Source organism: Bicyclus anynana, chromosome 21, assembly GCF_947172395.1.
Source record: "Bicyclus anynana chromosome 21, ilBicAnyn1.1, whole genome shotgun sequence".
NCBI lineage: Eukaryota > Metazoa > Arthropoda > Insecta > Lepidoptera > Nymphalidae > Bicyclus > Bicyclus anynana.
Window position 1 is genome coordinate 10,459,462 of NC_069103.1, and position 15,975 is coordinate 10,475,436.

General features: G+C 33.4%; 1 protein-coding gene across 1 annotated transcript in view; it reads right to left on the bottom strand.

Moving 5' to 3' along the window:
* Positions 1-720: 720 nt before the first annotated feature.
* The window catches only part of LOC112044369 (uncharacterized), a gene marked incomplete in the record, with an annotated part of 306,951 nt that continues 291,696 nt past the window's right edge, over positions 721-15,975 (bottom strand). The window contains 11 exon segments of the mRNA XM_052888004.1: positions 721-9,249; positions 10,175-10,269; positions 10,370-10,483; positions 10,572-10,810; positions 10,896-11,078; positions 11,162-11,366; positions 11,444-11,665; positions 11,753-12,325; positions 12,396-12,634; positions 12,830-12,968; positions 13,047-13,229. Coding sequence (XP_052743964.1) covers positions 9,084-9,249; positions 10,175-10,269; positions 10,370-10,483; positions 10,572-10,810; positions 10,896-11,078; positions 11,162-11,366; positions 11,444-11,665; positions 11,753-12,325; positions 12,396-12,634; positions 12,830-12,968; positions 13,047-13,229 — 2,358 coding nt within the window.

Below are 15,975 nucleotides of genomic sequence, written 5' to 3' on the forward strand. Positions count from 1 at the left end.
GGAAGCCGCTGGATGCTGTCGGTTTGAGACCGTTGTGTTAAGAAGTCCATAGAAGAGGCCTATGTCCAGAAGTGGGCGTACATTGGCTGATGATGATGATGACATAATTAAATAAAGCCTTATAAGCTTTACGGTGAAGTGGCCGGACTTACGCCGAGACAGCTTGGGTTCGATTCCCGCCCGCTGCGCTGTCTATTACAGTACCAATGCCCAAATTAAAATCAAAATAAAAACCTTGCCTTGCTCCGAAAACAAAACTGTTTTATTATTAGTAAGCCACTATTGCTCAGAAGGCTAAAAGTGTTTGTGGTACCCCCAAGGATTCTTGTATTTATGGACAAGAAAGTTCTATAGGTACTGTAGCTAAAATCGAATGTGGAATTTTTATCAACGAACAAATTAAAAATGAGGTAATAGTTAAGTCGTCAGTCAACCTACTCTAATAATAATTTTAATTAACCTGTTCTTAAGTTATTGACCAAAAATAATATATTAATATCTTTTGTTTTAACAAAAAGCAATAGGTAAATAATTTTAAGTAAAATGGTAATAAAATAACTTGTGTTTTCCACCTTCATTTTAATTAGTTTGTTGATAAACATTCCACATCGAGATTAGCTAGGCACCTGCTAGCACCGTACATGACAGTAGAAGTCCAAATCGTACATTCCATCTTTAAAAGTAGGTATTTTTGGGATGTAAAGAAAAAACAAATTGACAAAACCTTCACCATATATTTATTATTAATAAAGACAATCTAAAAGATCACGTAATAGTCATTGTCTTAAAAAATTAGTTACCCTAATAAATTTATCAATATATAGTTTTTTATAATATTACTTATTGTTTCAAGGATATGCCAAGTGAAGAGTCGGGGGGACAGGACTCGAGAATAATCGTTGTTCTTACGAAACATCACATTGAATATTATAACAATGAATCTAAAATTTATAAGTAATACATTTATACCTTCCAATGATTATCTAATTCCACTGTTTAATCTAAATGCTTACAACCATTACTGAACTAACGTGACTACGCGAAGAATTGTGCTAATCTAAAGAGTCGTCTACATTTTTTTATATAGTATTTAAAGACTTTTGTAATTTACAGAACGTTCAAAATCACAACACAGAGTGTAATATCAAATTATCGTGCACTCGGCACGTGTCAGGTTACATCTACGATTATATTATAAGTAAAGTACGTATGATTTTCCGTGCTGTACTGCCATGACTACGTATACTTATTGTTTGAATTACAAACTGAGACATAACTCAATAAAACTTAGAACTCATCAATCGGCGTAGACACTGGGCTACGTATCATATGTAGCGCCGTAGCCTGTCAGAGGCGACGCAATACCGTTACGTAGTGTGTTTTGAAATACGGAGTTTCATAAAAAGAATATTGATGTCTCGAGGTGATACGTAGCGCTTCGTGTGCGTATCGATAGATGAGTTATAAGCTTAAAGCTACTCAGCACCTTGCCTACACCTCGTAACAGCTTGCGATTGACGCTATTCCGCGACGCTATATAGTTGACTGAGTGTACGTAGATGCTCCATTATGAATAGGTAGGTGTTCGAATGCCGAGTGGCTCTCATAGCTAAGACCCATGAGGTTACAACCATAGTGATTTGATAATGATAATCACATCGCAATATTTAATTAGGTATTTATTTTATTTAATGTCAATATTTTTTCGATACTCAGATTCGGAGTATTATATTTATACAAATAAAAAACAATCGACTTTTCAAGACTGACTGTTATTCACTAGTGTCTACAGTAGATATAATATGTTAGATATTTACTGTAATAAGAAATTATATAAAAAAAGATCTATCTCAAATTGGCACATTGAAGTGTTATGAACTAAAATAGTAAAATATTAATTCTGAAGGCGTTGTTGTCTGATTTAAAAAACAATGGCATTATATTTAGCATATAAAGTTGGACACAACAGTCGATAGATAAGGAAGAGTTCATGAAATAGAGAGAAATAGTAGAGCCAAAAATTTTACGAGCTTAGAAAGTCGTAGAAGGCCACCGTAGCAGTGTAGCACCTTAGCAGTGTCGCATTTTAGTATCGTAACATTATGGGTGATGGCAACTTCATAGATGTATTGAGTTGCCAATAGTAAAACTTTTGGCAACTAAAGTAAAATGAGATTGTGTTGATTTTTTTTAAGTAAGTAAAATGAGATTGTATTGATGTTTATCAAGATAAACTCCATAGTTTATCTTGATTTATCTCGTGTTGAAAAATGCTAACGTTGGCATGGCAGTACCGCAGGTCACAGTGAAAGGTCGGTTTTGTCACCTACCTACCACTTCTTACACACTTTATCTGATACAAAATTAGAAGAATATATTATCCACTTAGTCTTACATAATATTAATAATACTATAATATATAATAACATTATATCGACACAAATAGATAAAGATATATACAAAAGTAATTATTTTGGATAACACATAATATGTAGAAAATAGGTAGAGAAAAAATCGAAAGGAGACATCACAAGAGAGGGGTGAGTACATTTACAAAACATTTATCTATTAGGTACGGCTTATAATAGATGCTTTACAAACACACGTTTCTTTCATTTCAACGTATGCTACAGTATAAGTTGTATTACACTGTCCTAGTTTCCGTCGTTCGTTAAATTGACTTGTAGTTATTATTTTATGCCGTTGTACATAATTTCGTAAAATCGTAAACGACAAATTTAAGTCTATACAGATATGACTCGAAACATACGTCGCGTAAAAATGTCACTTTATAACTGTTTGCAAAGAGTTATTTAACTTGATAGTAGAGGCATGTCTTGAATACTGAAAAGCATTCTAATTGTCAAAAGTCCATTTTGTTGGTGTTATTATTAAAGTTCATTTTGTTCATGTTTCGTAGGTATATACACAAACAATACATTTTTGTTGGCTAATAAGTAAATGAGTATATTGTCTAGTGTTGTGTAGGCTCTTCGCCGGTAAATCGTAACTGTCCAGTGTTTAGTTTGAGTATTATAAATAAAAATAAAATTCAGTGTTTTGAATATTTTGTCTGTTATTTCACTTTTCAGTATTCAGTTATCCTACTTTTTGAATGTACCTACTCGTAAGTACACCATTATGAAAGAACAGTAAGTGATATATTTGTTTAAGCGACGACAATTTTGTTAGTTTTTCTTCAGTTAGATAGCCTGTACTGTCTCTATATTATTTAAAAAATAAATTAGATAACACGCAAAATACTAGCAACGAGTGAACTAATAGTGGTTCACTGCACGGTTTCTCTGTTAGCACTAGGGCTGTTGATAAAAAATCCATATCTCGAAATATCGATATTTTTGTTCGATATATTAAAAAAATATCAACAGCCCTAGTTAGCGCAGAGTTGACGTAGTGTACCACAAATAAATGCAATTTCCAGTGCTTCATCGAACCTGATTTATGTAAACAAAATAACAAAAACAACAACAGTAAGTACATATAAATAAAATCTTAAGGCACGTCTATATTCAAATTGAAATAAGATTGTCCAATAATCGATCTTATCATTTAATACTTAGCCTCCGTGATAGTAACTATTCGAGATTCGACGATGGACTAAAGAACTCTAATGACCACGCTTAAAAAGAGTTTAAACGCTCCATCTAGATATACGAAGCGCAACGCAGGCTTCAGGGTTGATCTAAAAATGGTTCTATTTTAATCTACTTGATTTTAGTTTCGCTCTCATATTACATACTTTGCTACTTGCTTTAGACCGGCACTCATGACCTATGCTTATCACAATAGGAATCTGCTAGGCAAAATGTTTAATTTTCTAGGTATTTTTTTTTAAATATAAATTTAATCGGTATTGTGAAACTTTTGAAATAGAATTATTTTCTATTTATAAGATACCTAAATCAATATTCTCTCCGATTACAAATATTCCAGCTTATATTCAGGGTTTTATTAAGGTACAAAATGATGTTTCGATGGCTAGTAACCTTAGTTATGCGAACTTTATAACTTTTATCTTATTGATCACCCCGTAGCGCTCGTTTCTATAAGAATTATTAACAAATAAGAGATGTTACTAAAAAGAGGGTAGTATGTGTAAAATACCCTGACTAGAGTCGCTTTGGCACGAAGAATGGCTAAACATGCTTTGTTCTTATTTCAAAAATGACAAAATTATTATTTTGCGTAATAAAAAACGTCTAGAAGAAATTTTTTTGTGTATCATTCAGTCTTAGCAGCTAAGAGTATTGTTAAAAAATATCTCTGGAGGGACTTGTCTTTGTCATAGACGTAGATCTATTTCCGGTATCGTTATTTGAAAATATATTTAGTATTTACGTAACAAGATTCATTTACTTTATGAAAATAACTCCGATATGAACATAGAAAAAATAATAATATATTATATTGACCATGGCAAAGAGAAATTGTTAAATTATATACCTACATTATTAATTGAACGATTAAGTAAATAGGTACCTATAATAATATAAAGTTGAAAATTATTAGTGAAATACAAAGACACTTTGTGATTTTGCATATTAGACTATTGTAACGTCCTAAAAGTTACCTATTATTTTAATACGTAGATGAAATTTTATAAAATTTTCTAATGGATACTTATAGATCACTATTTGCCATGGTCTTTTATGTTTATATTATGATATAATTATTTACTTAAAAAGAAATTTAAAATCTAATCACTTTTTCTAAAACGTACGGCATATTATTTTCAGCAGATGCAAAGCACTAATTAAGTATAATTTCACTAAATTTTTAAGAATAGAGTTTTAGGTAACGCCTCGCCTTAATCTAAAACAATCTATTTTTCTCTAATGTAAGTTTTTCAATTCTATTTTATTTAATTCCGTAGTTTTCTAAATATGGCAATCTTATTTTATCTTTTACATGGCAATAATTTTGCATACAGAGTGAAAAATTAACAATAAATAACAGTTTACCATAAAAACCTACTTTGTTAAGATAGAACACAACCAAATAATCACACAAGTTAGTGATTTACAAATACATAGGCATTTAAATTTCGATTTCACCTTAAAATATACTTAAAATATTACAACATCTAGATTTTTTTAGAGAGTCACGGCAGCTAATTGTGGCTTGATTTGAAACTTCTAGATTGAGGTAAGATGTCAATAATTAGTTTTTCGATAGTCACGCAATGAACTGAGTAGTCGTTTATTTATGCATTAGTATACAGTTGACGAAAAAAAATGCTTCGCACGATAATTATTTTAATTTCTTTTATATTCATACGGACGGATAAAAAATACTCTAAAATAGTATTTAATCTCTCTAATAACAACATTACATTATCTCCGTTCTTTTCAATTTCTATACTTTCCTTACAGCATTGCGTCAAGCCGGCAGCTTACCTCAATCTCTTATTATATTTATTGCCGTACCAGACAATAAAAATATTAGTATTAGTGTTGCTCTGATAGATTTTTAATCAGGTACAGATGGAAGGAAACATGTAGGTACCTACATTTGAGTAGTTACACCGTATACCTTCACTTTAATAAATCGTTGCATTACTATTCCATTGTAAGTGTTAATCCGAATGTCATACGCGTTTTCGTGAATTAACCTAAGGGTGAACTTAAAACAGTTTAAAACGAATTTAAATTACATACATATGTCTTTTTCTAGGAATACTGTCTAAATAATTATCTAGTTGTTAAAAATAGTAAGATTGTCTATCGGAAGATATACATAAATAAGGTAAGTAATATGGAAAAGTTTTAGCAAACGTCTGGTCGTTTTTCAAGTAAAAGTTTGACGTAAGACTGTCTGTTTATCTGCGGCACCGTATTTTCTAAATTAATGGACCTATAATGATGCGACTTTTTTGTGAAAATTCGATAAGCCGATCCGAGGAAATCTTTGTTTTTCTTCTGGTACGAATTTCTGACATAAAAATCGTTAATCTACTAAATCCGTGTAAGGTATATTAAAATTTATATCAATTTACGCTTTCCATATGACAATAAACCATTTCCATCAATATTAAAGATAACGCACCAAAGAGCGTGTTATATTCATTGCCTGCGCTATGTTATAGGTGTGAATAGGTATAGCACCAAGATGAAGACGTTTACTATAACATTTCTCATTTAGTATAAGGTTTATTGAGAGAGTATTGGCGTGCCGTTGAAGCTGTTACAAATATTTTTCATACAGACCATTTGTAGATTCAAATCTCAAAGGATTACTGTATATTCTGCATCCAATAACGTGCTTTACAATATATTGTACGTAATTAAGTTTCCTAATTTTTGGCAATCACATTTGGCACTGTTAACATAGATAACGAATACATTTTGTACATTTATCAAATAATTTTTGGCACAAGGACGGTAAATAAAATTTTTTACCGATTTTTGGCTTTAAATGCGTTCTTAACACAACTACCAATTAAAAAATTTCACAACCGCAGAATACGTTTATTAGGTCAATCGGTTACAACATTGGCAGCAGAAGTTACCAATAACAGGCAAATTCACAATATTTTGTTGTATATAATTGAGCAACAGGTCATTGCCAGTTTTGTACATTCCATTTAAAGAGTACACAGATACATTTAAAACAATAAACATTAGATATTATCACAACACGTAAGGTACACGTACATACATACATTAGTTAAATACATACAATTTACATTAATTTAAAATTATGTACTTTCGAAAATTAACGAAGTACAAATAATACATCTACAAGACTCTGCTGAGCGGCAGAACAATTAACAAGAATCTACTTAATAAAATTACCAACACAAAATATAGTACTTTGAGCATTTAGATAATATTTGTGTAAAAAAATATTTGTAATATATTATACTTTTTTATTTAATTAACCGGCTTCTGTGAATGTGTATCAAACAATATTTATAATATGATTTATTTTATAAACAAAAGGAGATGGTCCATTTCAGGTCCACTCTTGTACCCCGTAGTATTAAAATTTAAAAAATCCAAGGATTTTATTAAAATTTTAATGAGTGAATAAATCTAACTAAATAAAAAGAATTAAATAAAATAAAAACCCAAATTTTCAAGTTATATCAAGATGGCATCCTTAAAGCAACTATGACATACCAATTGACAGCAAACGTCAAATCGACTACTGCATTGAATACGTCATCAATCCGCCATTATTACCCATGTTAGTGTTGCATTTCTTGAGAGAGAATGAATATTATTTCGAAATAATTAAAGTAAATTCGTAGATTTGTATAATCAAAAATAGTAGAAAAAAAATTTTTTTTTTATTTTCGCCAGGGTACAATGACTGATCCTGGGCTCCATACAATTTTGGACCATCTCATTTTATAGGTATATAAGTTCAAAGTATAGTCAATCTATTTCGGGAAGTCTTTTGGATTTAGTAGTACGATGATGAACCATGTGCGTTTGTGTGCTCTAAAATAAATATTCGTTTCGTTAATGAACTTTTCTTCCGTTTTAGATAGCAACGCTCTGCTTTTAAATTGGTGTACGCCTTACTTCATCGAAAGCCAGACAGAATTCCATAACTACTAAGACAACTATAGTTTAGGATACGGGAACATTTTTACAAGGTGAAGTAAAGCTTGATAGCTTTACTTTACCCAGAACCCAGGACTTGCGTCTTGTAAGTCCACTGCGCATACCACTGCGCCACGGAGGCCGTCAACGACGTGACTGTAAGCCGTGACTGTAAGATGACCGAGTTTTAAGTAAATAAAAAAGTTAAACGTATCATCAAGATGAAGCCACTCACGCAAAATTTGCTTGATATTTAAAATCATTATCAATTGTAAAAATATTCCTCGGATCCTGGACTAGATCGTAAATCACTGTGTGTACAGAAGTCAGTTTAACTCTATCACTTTGGTTAATCATAATTATTGTAAGCAAGTTATAAATCTGATCACACATTCACAGAAGCGCGACAACCGATAGGTATTATTTCTGTCAATATTTTTCTAAAACTGCGTCGATATGTGACTAATTTACGGTACGGTTAACAAATTGAATTCAGTTCACTTAAATTATATCTATCTAAAACATTCACGCAATCGAGTACGCTCCATAATATATTTATCTAGTAGCTATGACTAGAAAAATAAAATCAACAAAGAATACTACCAACATAACAACAAGAGAGTGAGCAAAACAAGCTATTGTAATGAACAGTGAGCTGGGCTCGCAATAAAAAAACAAAACAATTAATTAGAGGTAGTGTAGTTACTACACGAGTTACGTTTAATTATCACACGTAATAGAAATATAGATTAATATTATCTCCATAAAGCTGCCCGCCGTTCCGAACCGTAGCGACAAACAACTATTCATTTATTTACAACATCACACTTGCAAAGTCACATTGAGAAGTCTGTCATATAAAAACTTTACGAAGGCCCTACCTACATACAATTATTTTATCAATCGTTATACAAAATATTTCTATGCGATCTCAGTTTTTTGAAATATTCATTTTAGTATAATTTCGTTTATTTTCTCAATATCTAATCTTTCTAGCTACTATTTACTAATCGGCTTCTTCTAAGTAATTTTAGTCTATAAAACTATTTTTTTAAATCACATTCAATGCTCATTTTGACTTGGTAACTAAAATTCGTTATTGAGTATAAAATGTCGGGCGTGGTGCGAGTGAAGGCGGGCGGTTGCAGCTCACGCCAAAAGCGGTTGTGATGACACGGATACGCTTGAGTCGTATTACGCGAATATGTTTCAACATTCAACAGCTGAATGCGATGATTAGTCGCAAGGAACACAGCACGACGCGCGAGCGGTTTGATTGAGAGTGGGGGCACACGATGCGTTGTGACATAAACAACTGAGCGGTGCCGCTCTGACGTCGCAACTCATTCACCCCTATCCGCCTTGTCTCGGTGGTTGCAAGTCCGGTGCGGCGCCGGAGCGCATCGTGTCACATGCCACAGATATTTCTATGTAACACAACGGACCGACACCGCTCCGGCGCCTCACCGCCGCCGCAACGCATCGTGTGCCGCCGCTCTGAGCTAGAAGTAGTTACTGTGTGGGTAGTTTGTATTGGAATTCAGCAGTCGCTTGCGATCTGTCGTCAGATCTCTCGACCTTTTCATAAGGCTTTTCGAGTTTTGGCCTTTTCGGCTCGGCGTCGAGTGGCCGGTGCGACTTCATGTGCGCGCTACGACTTTTTACTTTGTTAAATACTCTGAAACATAATAGGGTACACATTAAGAAATAGCAAAAGAAGAAAAAAGAAAAAAAAGCGTAACAAAATGGTAACACGTGAAAAAGCAGAAAAGCAAAGCAAGGCCTTTATATATTATAGTTAGTATTTGTAAAACTGTAAACCTATAATATTTACACACAACATCAATACACATTTATTTCTGTAACCCTTAAGTGCAGTAAATAAAATTTACATAACATCAATGTCATTTGCAATGGACATAATATTCATTTGAAATTATTTTTTAAATATTTACAACAATATTTGACATAGTGTGGTCCCTGAGACAGAAGAAATTTATATAGATTTTATTGAAGTCTTATGAACGCACAACCGCAAATCAAATAAAATCGTTTCGCAAAATTTTAAATAAGTTGCTTTCATATCAAAAAGAGTCACGTTTGCGCATTCAACAACAAACCAAGTTGTCACAGGAAACTTTCTATGTCCATTTAAATATTTTACATTGTATATTTATCATTGTATGCTTACTTGCGATTTGAATATCAAAACATTAACAGTAGGTACACTCCACTTATTGCAACTGACATTAAGAACAGATAACCCCTTGTCAATAGTCCACTAAACACTTATTTGTTCATTAAATATGGCATTAAAACAAATAGCGTTCTATACGCCACAATCCTTAAATCCAACTTAATAAAATATTTTAAGAGTTTTTAGTTTTATGAAGCTGAATTTATATAAATATGGAAATTTCTTCTAATATATATTCTATACATACGCAATTTAAGTCAGTTTTTTTTATAAATACGTAGACATTTTTATAAAACGATGTACAAAAATTATGTAAATATTCAAGTTAAATTGCGTTTGTGGATATTTGCAGTTGAGGCCGAAAAATGGAAGCGCTATGCTGCGTATTCCGGGTCTTGGCACTTACTTCCCGCAGATCTTGCACGGAAACTCTTCTCCTTCGAACGAGGGCGAAGGTGACGTGCAGGTTGAGACTACTGATGAATTCTGCCCTACCGAACCCTGGGTGTAAACAATTCGATGGCGTTAACATACTAATTTACCGTCACTATTCCGAGAACCTGAACACAAAGTGTAGGCCATTGTTCGTATCATTGCTTACTTGAGGTGCTTGCGCGTCGTGCCAACTTCGTAAGTACAGCGTTTTATAGTCTTTAGTTACCTTCTTCCAAAAGTAATAGAACTGCACACATTGTTTGGAGTCCTTTGTTCTTACCTGTAAAATAGGTGCAGTGTTATTTCTTATACATTTACAAAAAAAAACATTTATTCTAAACTATTATATGTATCAAGCCTTTGCTTACCAGTTGCGAAATTCTAAAGAAGTCCTTGTCGAACTGACTCAGTCCAGCTAAGAAAGCTTCTACTTCATCAGGCGTCCATCGTGACTCATGTTGAGATTGCGCGGCAGGACGAGACATGAGGCGTAAAGTAGCAGCTCTAATATCGCCTCCACATTCGCCAAGAGTCTGCAAGGCGAACTCTCTCGTGTGTCCTCCAACAGGCATAGCTGCACACATGGCTAGCTCCATAAACATGCGAACTGCAAATCAAAGTATAGTTTTGATTAATATAATTTAATATATAGAGTGTGGCAATTACGAGCATATAAGTTTAAACTGCATTACCTTCGTTGTCATCGAGAGCATCATTAATACCAGGGTCCCAAAGAAGCTGTTCAGGCGCACGATGTAAATCGATACGATCATTACATAATTCTGGTAAATCTGCTTGATGATCTGATCCAATATTAATTCGGGGTAAATGGGGTTCTTCCATCTGTGACAGCACATCTGCGTCTGATTGAAGACCTAAAATGCAATATTGGAAATATAACATTTTTATTAATGTATAAAATATATTTTTTTGCGGATTTCTTTCATTATGTACATACCATTTAACATTTCGGCAATTAAGCCCGGGCCTTCTCGATACGGTGCAAGGATTGGTTGTGGTGTGTAGTGATTAACCATTCGACGCATTCGTGAACGATACGGACCCGCAGGAGAAGCTCGTCTTTTGCGTCTTTGTGGTGACGCCGGTACACTACTTGGACTTAAAAATACCGCTGGTAATGAGTCACGGCCTTCCACACAAACCTAATGACATATTTTAATATTAATAAAACTTTTAAAATTAAGGATTTAATTACTTAAAGAAATATGCTTGTAAATACCTGTAGGGAGTCGTGGGTCCATTGTTGTAATGGTGTTGTTACAGGTGCTAATAATCTCTGTTGTCTACGGATAGACCTTTGATGCGGAAAATCTCTGGGGCTGCTTGATAACAGTGGATCTTCAGAATTAAGCATTATTCTTCGTGCCGTTGTTGGTTCTAAAATATATGCGTCTAATGATCTACATTCGTCAGGTAAAACTTCTTCTAATGCTTCTTCAACCTGAAAATTGAAGAGTGAATCAATTTAATAGAGTGGAACTACTAATAAATATGTTTACAGTTAAAATAAGAAATTAGTATTATATACCTCTTCTTGACTTGACATAGTAGCTGTAAAGAAAGCAGCTGATAACGGTGATGATGCACGGGGTAAGGTGTGTGCCGGTGAGTGAGCATCATGAGATGCTGGAGGCGTTGGATAAGCTAGACCCGGTGAAGGTTCTGGGTGTGTTGAATAACTTCCACTTGGTGAAGACGCGGCATATGTTAAGCCGGGTGAATCGCCAGTTGTGTAAGAAAGGCCTGGAGAGCTTTCGCTATAACCTATACCAGGTGATGGTACGGGAGATCCGCCATGACAAGCCCCGAAATCGGCCAAAGACTCCGGGAGTGGTGAATTCAATACAGCAGCTAGTCTTCTACTGGACGGATATGTAACAGGCGACCGTTCCCGTATCGATGCGGCAACAGATGCATAATCTTCTAACGATGCTAGTTCATCTAGTTGGTCTGATGTAGTTGTAAATTGAAATGTATCTTCATTTAATGCAGGAGAAAAATATCCATCATCTGAATTAAACGATACTCCAAATAATTCTGGCCTAAACGTAAATTCTTGTTGGGGCGATGCTTGACCTGGATCTGATGCTGACCGTTTTACCTAAAAAAATCGTGTTTATATTATTTTAATCAAATATTAACAATTAATATGCACTGAATGCAATACGTACCTTTGAACTTCCTTTTTTTAATAACTCTATTAGTGTGGAGTCTCTTGCTCCAGCAATACCACCAGAAGTTGTTATTGTAACATTAGGAGTTACCGTAACTACCGGAGGAGCTCGTGGTGAAATAAATTGGCTAGATGGTGAAATTGTTAATGCTGGTGATGATTTAATAGTCGATAAGGGCGGTGGCGGTGGAGCGACAAATCCAGAACGAGATGTGACGGTAATTTCTGTATTTGTACCTGAAAATGCATATATCAATTAATTTAAAGATCAAACGTAAATCGCACTAGCTGTGACCCGCAGATTAAAGCTTTCAACCAAACAAACAATGAAACCCTTTATAATATCAAAAAGGTTCAGATTAAGGATACGATTGTGATCGTAAAAGGAATAAGTGAGTTTATTGAAAAAAAATGGATTTCTGAAATAAGTACCAATGGACGGTGATGAAGATACGGTGGCACATCGCCGACTTATAATTTTCTCTTCAATCAATGCTCTCACAGACACAGAAGCTGTTTGTAACGGCGGCCCTGTTGATTCCTTTTTATCCAATTTCTTGTTGTCCGAGTCCTGTTGATTGAGCATACGAATTATTTCTAGTTATAAAAAAAAAAAACATTATTCTATTAGGGTTGTAAAAACGCGAACCTTTTTGAAATAACCACCGTGTAACCGCATGTGACCGTTGAGTGCAGGAATATTTTTGAACTTGCGATGACACAAGTTACACTCAACTTGCTTGACGTCATTTCCGCGAGTCGGGCCAGTCCCGCTTGTGCTTGTCCCGCTAGCACTGCCGCCGCTCCCACATTTCGGGCTGCTTTGCTGCGTCTGTGAAAATTCACGATGACTTTATACACCTTCAAAAGACTTTCAAACCTATTACGTACTTTATAATTTCAAGGTATAAACTTTCGATCCCGAGTAGCTCGTTAATATTCCAAGTTAATTAATGGGTTTTGATAGACTCGCCGTAATCTCCGTTATTTTAAAAGGGAACTTGTAATTATAGGTCGATCCCGTGCGGAAAACAGTCCAAGAAATGAAGGCAATTTCGTAAGGCGACTTGGTTAGAGTTCGCATGGAAATGCAAAAGAATTTACAATATTTTATTCAAATAATTTGCCACAGAGCGGCAGCGCAGTGCAGTTATTCATTCAGGTAGAATTTTAATTAGTTGCGGACATCCGAACCGCTGCGGTGTCCGTGCGAACATTTCCTTTACCGTTGTATTAACTTTTCTTTTTACTTTTGTCATATTATATTAAAACTCAAATTACGATTTGAAAACAAAACATTTTATTTTACAATACCTAAAAAAATATACTTTATGCCCTTCTTCTCCATAACATGAACTTCAACTCAGTCTTTATCACGTTCATCCATTCTCTAAAAAAATGTATGTAGATTATCGTACGTAAAAACGTACGTAAATGTACGTACTATCTATGTAGTGTAATGTAATGTAGTGTTCTAATGTAGGAACACACCACACTTTCACATAGTTATATTCGTTAAAATATAAAATTCTAAATTCATTTATTTCAATTAGTCTTAGTTTACAAGCATTTTTGAAAGGTCAAGTTATGTTAAATCATGAGATTTAAGTGGTAAGTAAAGTCGAAAATTTTAAATTAAAGTTACGAGGGTCCCAAATGCACCTTGGTCCGAGAAGCGCACACAACAAACTCAGCCAAAGTTTATTTTTTATTTTATTTGATAGATTTCTTATAATCAATGTCGAATTTCAACCCTTGGGCTATTGGGTAATGGGTACTTGCGGTCACAAGTACCCAAGTAGTTATTCAGTGTATAGCCTCGTATCTCTATCATAAATCTCTGTATTGTGTAGTAGAGCAGAACTCCGTCTATATAAAACTCATGTTCGTTTTAAAAAAAAAACAATGCTTCATAAATATCTTATATTAGCTGACACCGCGCGGTTTCATCCGCGTTTTTTTCCGTTCCCGTGGGAATACGGGGATAATATAGCCTTCCTCGATAAATGGGCTATCTTACACTGAAATATTTTTTCAAATCGGACCAGTAGTCCCTGAGATTAGCGCGTTCAATCAAACAAACTCTTCAGCTTTATAATATTAGTATAGATATAGATGAAAAATACAATTAATATATCGAATAACATATTTAAACCTTTTTGGCATTCTCTATCTGCTAAATTACATTATCAAGCCAAATTTATCTAACAGTTGGTTATAGGAACAAAATACAGGCCAATTATACATTTACACAACACTTTTAGTGTATCCAAATTACGAAGCAATGGCAAACGCAATACCCAGAGGGATCTAATATGATTTTCCAAAAATATTCGCCTCTTTTATAAATATTTAATATAACATTTATAAATATATTTTTGTGGGACGATTTGAATCTACTACGAAGAATATTAATATTTGGAAATTCAGTAGGCCTATTGTAAAATAACTAATAATAATCTATACAGGCACTTATATTATATATTTTGTAATAATATGGCTGGACTGATATCATCATTATCATTATTATCAACTCATATTCGGCTCACTGCTGAGTTCGAGTCTCCTCTCAGAATGAGAGGGGTTAGGTCAATAGTCCATCACGCTGGCCCAATGCGGATTAGCAGACTTCACACACACATAGAGAATTAAGAATATTTTTTAGATTTAATTTAATATTTTTCTTTTTGTTTTATAATTTAGTTTAAGTATCTTGACAAATATATGTAATTTACATAGTATTTTAATTTTATTTTATAATTCTATTTAATTAATTTGTTTTTTTATGCTAATGTTTCAAAATTTTATACTACTAATCTTCCTTGACTACGGTACCCTAAAAAATGACAGAACCAAATTCCGTATAATTCCGTAGTGTATATAGGTATATAAAAAGTATTCTTATTTAAAATGTTATTTTAGAATACTTTTCATATACCTATAAAAAGTATTCTTATTTTAAATGTTATTTTGGTAGGTATATACACTACGGAATTATAAATACCTGCTCTGGAATTTGGTTCTACCAAACTTTGGTTGGTTGGTTTGGTATACGCAGTTAAAATTATGTTCCAGTTAGATTTGAGTGATGCTACACGTCATTTAAATTTACCCCATTTAAGTATCGCGGTTGTCGTATTATACAACCGCAGATAAGGTCCGTGACTAATATGTAGGGGACTTAAAAAAGTGGGAAGTAATATATTTCACTTTTTTGTCACTCGCAATATTAACTCGACTCATTAACTTAATGTTTATAATCAGGAAGTTTTGTTATTAAAATACTTACCTACCTTATATCTATCTACCTAATATAATTTACAAACATTACATTTACATTTTCTTACTATTTATTGTTTAGTTTTTTCTATTATTTTTTGATTATATAGTTTTAGATACAGAAATACATATTACATATTCATTTTTTTTGCTTTTAATTAGGATACATTAGATTTATAATTAAGTTGTAAAATATAAGTATTTTGTAACATTACTAGATGAAAGTGGTTTTGCAAGCAATGTTTGCTTTAATACGATTTTGCATACGCTAAGCATGTTACTTCATAAGTTGATTTTTT